This window comes from Anoplophora glabripennis, unplaced genomic scaffold (assembly GCF_000390285.2).
Source record: "Anoplophora glabripennis isolate ALB-LARVAE unplaced genomic scaffold, Agla_2.0 scaffold452, whole genome shotgun sequence".
Lineage (NCBI taxonomy): Eukaryota > Metazoa > Arthropoda > Insecta > Coleoptera > Cerambycidae > Anoplophora > Anoplophora glabripennis.
The window spans coordinates 416,913-423,221 of NW_019416538.1; the positions used below are offsets into that span (position 1 = coordinate 416,913).

The 6,309-nt window shown below is 36.9% G+C and overlaps 1 protein-coding gene across 1 annotated transcript in view; it reads left to right on the forward strand.

The window, feature by feature from the left end:
- Positions 1 to 5,711, forward strand: part of LOC108912503 — a gene marked incomplete at its 3' end in the record, with an annotated part of 23,031 nt that extends 17,320 nt beyond the window's left edge. Inside the window, 1 exon segment of the mRNA XM_018717741.1 lies at positions 5,038 to 5,711. Coding sequence (XP_018573257.1) covers positions 5,079 to 5,711 — 633 coding nt within the window.
- Between the last annotated feature and the right edge of the window lie 598 nt (positions 5,712 to 6,309).

Consider the following 6,309-nt stretch of genomic DNA (forward strand, 5'->3'; position numbering starts at 1 on the left):
ACTTATCTGTATTTTATATTTCACGATTTTCTGGCAGAATTTAACAAGCAATCTAGCGCGCCTCGAATCAGCAGATATTTGGCAACACTGTGAGAAATTATTCACTTCGTGACCAGCAACTGGTGCGGAAATATTTGTCTTGAAATGTGGACGATGAAAAATTACATTCGAAATATTATATTAATTGAAAAAAAACCATACCTCATCAGGGATCGAACCCCGAACCTTTAGATTAGTAGGACAACGCGTAACGCTTTAAGCCACAAGACCATGTGCATTTAGTTTCGATAACCTGGCTTATAAACTTAACGTTGTGGCTCTTGTGATATAAACAATAATTATAATGAATACATTGGCAGACGGCTGGATACCAGTAATAATATTATTAGCATATTTTGAGGAATTATCAAAAACAATAAAAAATAAATTGTTGCATATTTAAAAAAGACCTATTTATCTGTCAGTTTAGAGAAAGTATAGTGCTGTAAAGTATTTTCCATGGTAATGATTTATACATTCGTGAAAAAACTGTTTTCCTCACTTATTTGTTTAAATAGAAAAGTTGGCTAATAAAATTTTTTGACCCACGAGATGAGAGATGTCTTGTATTATATTCCTTTAGACAATTTTGCAATAATCTCGCGGATAGGACTTTTTTCGAGTAAAAATTTTATTTGCTTGGCCTATATTATATACGATTACCTTCCATGCGGACAACGGTTTTCAAATTGTACAACTGGATGGATGTATTTAAAAAAATACATGTTGGTAAATGTTTGTAATTTTAAAAATCACCCTGTATGCCTGCGGAATGCCGCCTTAAAATATGCATGTAGCAAACTCTAAACATTCAATGGCATATTTTCTGCGATCAATCAATATCCAATAGGGAGCGGTATGTAAATAAAAATATTAACACCAAACAACGACCGCGTAAAAAGGACATTTGTATTCCGTGGTACATATGTTGCATATGTATGTAATAATATATAGAATATGAATATGGTTGAAGATATATATGGAAAACAATGCTTTATATAAGAAAGGAGACGATTGCTGACATATAGTTGCATCAGATGGAATAAAATGTTATAATGAGTGTTTAATACCACGCTAAATATGTTTAGTACGTTAGATCGAGGGCAAACTATAACAAAATTGAGACAGTTAAAAATTTAGTATAATATGAGTTCTATAAGTCTTTCTTTAAACTTTATTCAGTCACTTATGTCATAATTGTTAAATTCCAAAATTCATTCTGCGTTCGAAGGAGCTTCCCGAATTCATCAAAATTTAGACTGAGGTTGCCCAACAGTCCCAACACGTTTATCAACTATCATACTGCGGGTCAACAACTCTTCTGAGATGAGTAGATTCTAAAGATGCGCAAAATCCGGAGGGACCATTACATATTACTTTAAACATTAAGCGTTTATTGGAAGAGAAGTGATAAAAAACTTTTTTCTCCTTTACCACGCATTGTAGACACTCCTTATACCATATCCTTTTCGATTGTTAGCGTACAAAAATGAAATACACAAGGAGACACCGCACCTTAGCGGTTGTGTAACGTTCACCGAATTCCACGTGATGCAAACTTCATTTCGACCGCAAACTAGAAGATATTGCGCCCTGCTATGCGGACTTTCTGAATATTTCCACTTAATGAGGACATAACTGAGGCTATTAAACCCTCGCGTCTTCTCAATTAAAGCCGTTTTTTTCTTGACTCCTGCGTAACCCTCGATTAACTTGTAACGATGAGTTACGACAGTACGACACCGAAAAAAAAACGAATTAAGACACGAGTCATCTGACGCCTCTGAATCTTCGAAGGGCCCCTTGGCATATCGGGCCAGTCCGACCATGGCTAGACCTAAAAACTCGAACAATAGCAAACCTGCATCGTAAATACAATACGCCGTAATTGTTATTTCAACAATAACGAACGATTTATATAATTATAACCGACAAACAATGCACTTGCAAATCGTTTATTAAATTTCTGTGTCGTTCCACAAAACCTAAGTTTCACTTTTGACACGGCAACTGGCACACAGTCGCCGCGGGTTGTTTTCACTCTATGTAGATTAAAAAAATAGGAGGCTTGAACTGGGTGCCACGCGCCAATTAACATGCAAATAAATAAGTGTTAGATTACGGTCTTCGTGGCAAAATGTAACATCAAAATCGAGCTTGGTCTTCGCGATTATTGCCAATACAGGCTAAAATAGCAACGAACAGCGTAACAAGAAGAGAAAGTGGACGAATTTTACAGAAAATGAAAGCTAAAGAATTGTTCTGGTATTGTTAGAAAGGAGGTGGTTATCAATTTAAATTCTTGCTTAGGAATTTGGTTGATTTGTCGAAATCGATCCCAGCAAATTGCGCATCATTGAAGGCGATAAATATTTAAAACAATTATCTCTTAACAAAATAGGTTTTTTCTTGCATTAAATATATTTAGAAGGTACAAAGTCATATATGCACGAGAAACAATATGCATACTATCTACAGATTAGTTGACGTAAACGATATTTATATGTTGGTATCATTGTTTCAAATGATTAATTATTATCCTTATCGTTTTAAACTGTGGCACATATTTAAACAAATTAATCAGAAATGTAGATGTGGAGCAGTTATCTAAAAAAACGAGGCTAAATTTTAATCTTACAGTACGGCTAATAAATACTGAAAAGGATAAAAAGTATCTCCCTAAACAATCCTATACAAATTTTTTGTTAGCTTAAAAAATATTGCTGCAATATTATGTATTTTTTATTTTGCGATTCTTGGCACTGCCCAATAACTAAACAGTAAAAAATCCATAGAACCTCAAAAAACAAATCATAAAAGTAATCTGGATGACATAAATTTCATTCGCACGATTGTTATTCTTCCGTATCTTTATTAAAGCAGATAAAGGATACAGTTTTACATCATGTTATTATCAAAAATTCTGCTCCGGACTAGAAAAAACAACTATAAAGATCATCTTGTTTTGTTTCAAATAATACAAGACCTGAGAGTGAGAGGGTAAACATTTTAAATCAAAATATGGTAGATTTTCTTTCAAACAACAATACCCATCGAACATTTATTTAAACAAGTCATAAAATTCATGCTCAATGTTTAAAAACAGGTTTATAACTCGAAGATAAACATAATTATATAAAAAAATTTTATATTTTCGTAATTATACCCACTATGGCTACTACACCTATGTAATTATATTAAGTAACAATAGCGTCTCATCCTTAATGGTGTTTCTTTAAACAAAATTCATTACTAGTTGCACCGTAACAAATTAGAATTATTTTCAAGGAAGTTTGATACCTACAATTTTCCCAACATTTCCTAAGCTCAAAACCGGTATATGTCTGGTGGTCCTGTTTGTTAGATATTGCGGGTGTGATCCAATCGATTTTTGCCTACCTTAACACAAGAGAAACTCTAAATAGTGTTAATTTTGAGGGCGAAGAGAAAGAGTTTCCCTTCCTATCCACCCACGATGTGGTGATTGCAGGCTGGTGGTTTATATTCGTCAAGATAACGACGAAAGCACAACATAGCGATGTCAGAATTGCACGACTTTAACAATGTCTCAAGAATATGATATACGCGCAGCGAATGCCATACCTGCGGCTATTTGCTGCTTTTTAAATTACAAACGAGTTGTATATGTCATAACTCAAGCGTTATCAGATCAATTTGGCCATTGCCGGAATCAATTTGCATGCTAAAAGCAAATCTGACCCCGCTCGAGCTTCCGAGAATTAATAATAACGCTGGGCTAACGGGGAACACGCGAATTGTATTTTTAGAAATTCTGGCAAGAATACGCCCGTCTTGATATTATTTATTCATATCTAAAATAAATGTGTAGTAAACCTCTGCGGGTTCCAAGCAAATACGCAGCGGCGGCTCGTGATCTTTCGCAGTGGGTGGGCAAGTTGGTTCTAGTTAATCTATTTATTCTGGGAAATGGAAATTCGTGGTTTTGCTTACATTTATTTTTGTTTGTATTCAGTGTAACTTATTGAAATTAATAGACACACAATTTTTCGTGAGAACAAATAATTAATAATGTTACTAACCTTTTAGTTTTAAAAATACACAAAAAATGTTATTTCTAACTCCTAATTTTCAAATGTTACTACGCTACTGCAGAAAGGAATATTACGAAAACTAAAAACACGTTGGTTTATTTGTAACAATAGCATCTACATTTAAAAAAATATTAGTGATTGTTTGAGATTTCTAAAGACCTTGGATTACGAACTCTACACGTGTGTAAATAACAACGAGAATAACATTTATTCAGTCACACTTTTTTAAGAAATAGAATAATAATGGGGATCACGATTTTAAAATTATCTGAGAGCATGGATTGTTACTTCTATCCCGAGAATGTCGGACAAAACAATATCCTAGTTAGCCTAGCCTATTAGCGCAAATGAACTACCTAATAGGTAGCGCAAAATCAACTCTAAGCCATAGCCATTGCTTCACACCTAACGACTTTCTGATTTATGGCTTCCCTGAAGCGTTTCAAAGCCTTTCGGGGCGGCTGGTAAAAAAATGTACCGGCCTTAACATCCATTTATTATGCTATAAATAACACACCCTCTCGAGGGTTGCAGGAGGTCGCCCCCCCGATATTGATCCCAAGAGCGCTACTTTACATGAGTCACGGAGTCATTGGGGTGGGTCTTTCAATCTAATATTCCCGTATCTTACGCTGATGGATGTTCAACAGATAGCGGCTGTTGCCACTAAGCATAAATAACACTTGAGAAATAACTGCAGCCATCACTTTTACCACAACACTCTAAAAAACTGCGAATCTCTAAGTTTATGAAACTAGAAGACAGTTAGTTTTGTTAATTACTTTTCAAGTGATCATTAAAGTTTTACTCTGTATTTAATAGCTCTAATCCCAATTTTGCGTAGTTCCAATGCACTTTGACACTGACTTAAAAAAATGACGTTTCCGCAGACACCGTTTCAACCCAAACATGTTTCTCTTTCCAGATCCTGTGATGTCCTACGCCTCGTCCAGGTAACAAGCCACGATGAAGGGCGACCAGGAAAGCGCCTGCAGCGAACCACCCAACACCAAGAAGGGCTCGATCACCGAGGGCCTCTTGATGGTGCCCAAGACCGTGGGGAACCTCCTCAAACACAAACGAGCCGGGTCCACCGGCACCACGGGCGACGAGTCCTACACCACCGACGAAGAAGACAACGTCGACATCGACGAGCCGGACATCACCATCAGGGACCACGTCACAAGGAAGCTCTTCAACGACCACGACCCCGGCACCTTCGGTTCCTTCTCCGACATCGCCACCATAACCGATAAGGTTAGGCACCTGGGTGTGATGCACAGGAACAGCTCGGACAGTTCGGTGTACAGCGACCTGGGCATTGAGAAATGCACTGATGAGCTCGCCGCTTACGACGAGATATCCGGGTATGAGATGAAGGACAACGACAGCGACACCAAGAGCGGTGCTAGCGGCGATCAGATCGACTGGTCTAGGTCCGTGGTGGAGGTCAAGGAACAGGCCTTTCTCAGGCTGCAGAACGAGCTGAAGGAAGCCAATAAGGAGCTCAAGTTGAGGGATCAGGAATTGACGAGGCTCAGCAGGATCAGGCAGGACGTGGAGGCCGAGTTGGAAGATCTGACGGCAAGTTTGTTTCAGGTGAGTCGATGAAGGCAAAACTATATATTCCAGATGGGTAACTCTTCATTGTTATGCCTAAAAATGCTTGTTTTGTTATCCTAAATGGAAATTGAACTCAAAGCACAACTGTTGTAGATGTTCTTGCGACATCTTGAACTTTGCAACGCCATCTAGCGGTTCCTGAGATTCTCTAATGATTTGACATTGACTTCATGGATTACTGTCAGTTTGATTCTGCTCTAATTTTTGTTACTTATTCTTTTACAGCTTATGGTAGCTATTAATTTTAATTCAATCGAACAATGTTTTCACTTTGTGACCTCAAACCAATTAGACCTAGCAAATTAAATTTTTACTCGAAAAGAGTCCTATCCGCTAGATTATTGTAAAATTGTCTAAAGGAACATAATACAAGACATCTCTCGTCTCGTGAGTCAAAAACTTTTATTAGCGAACTTTTCTATTTAAACAAATAAGTGAGGAAAACAGTTTTTTCACTTTGCAGGGAAAACCATCAATTTTAGCGAAAAGTGACTCTCAGACAGCTTATAGGGAGTAAAATTATCTACAAAATGAGATCCGTTAAATTAAAATCGGTTTATAAACAAAACAGTTA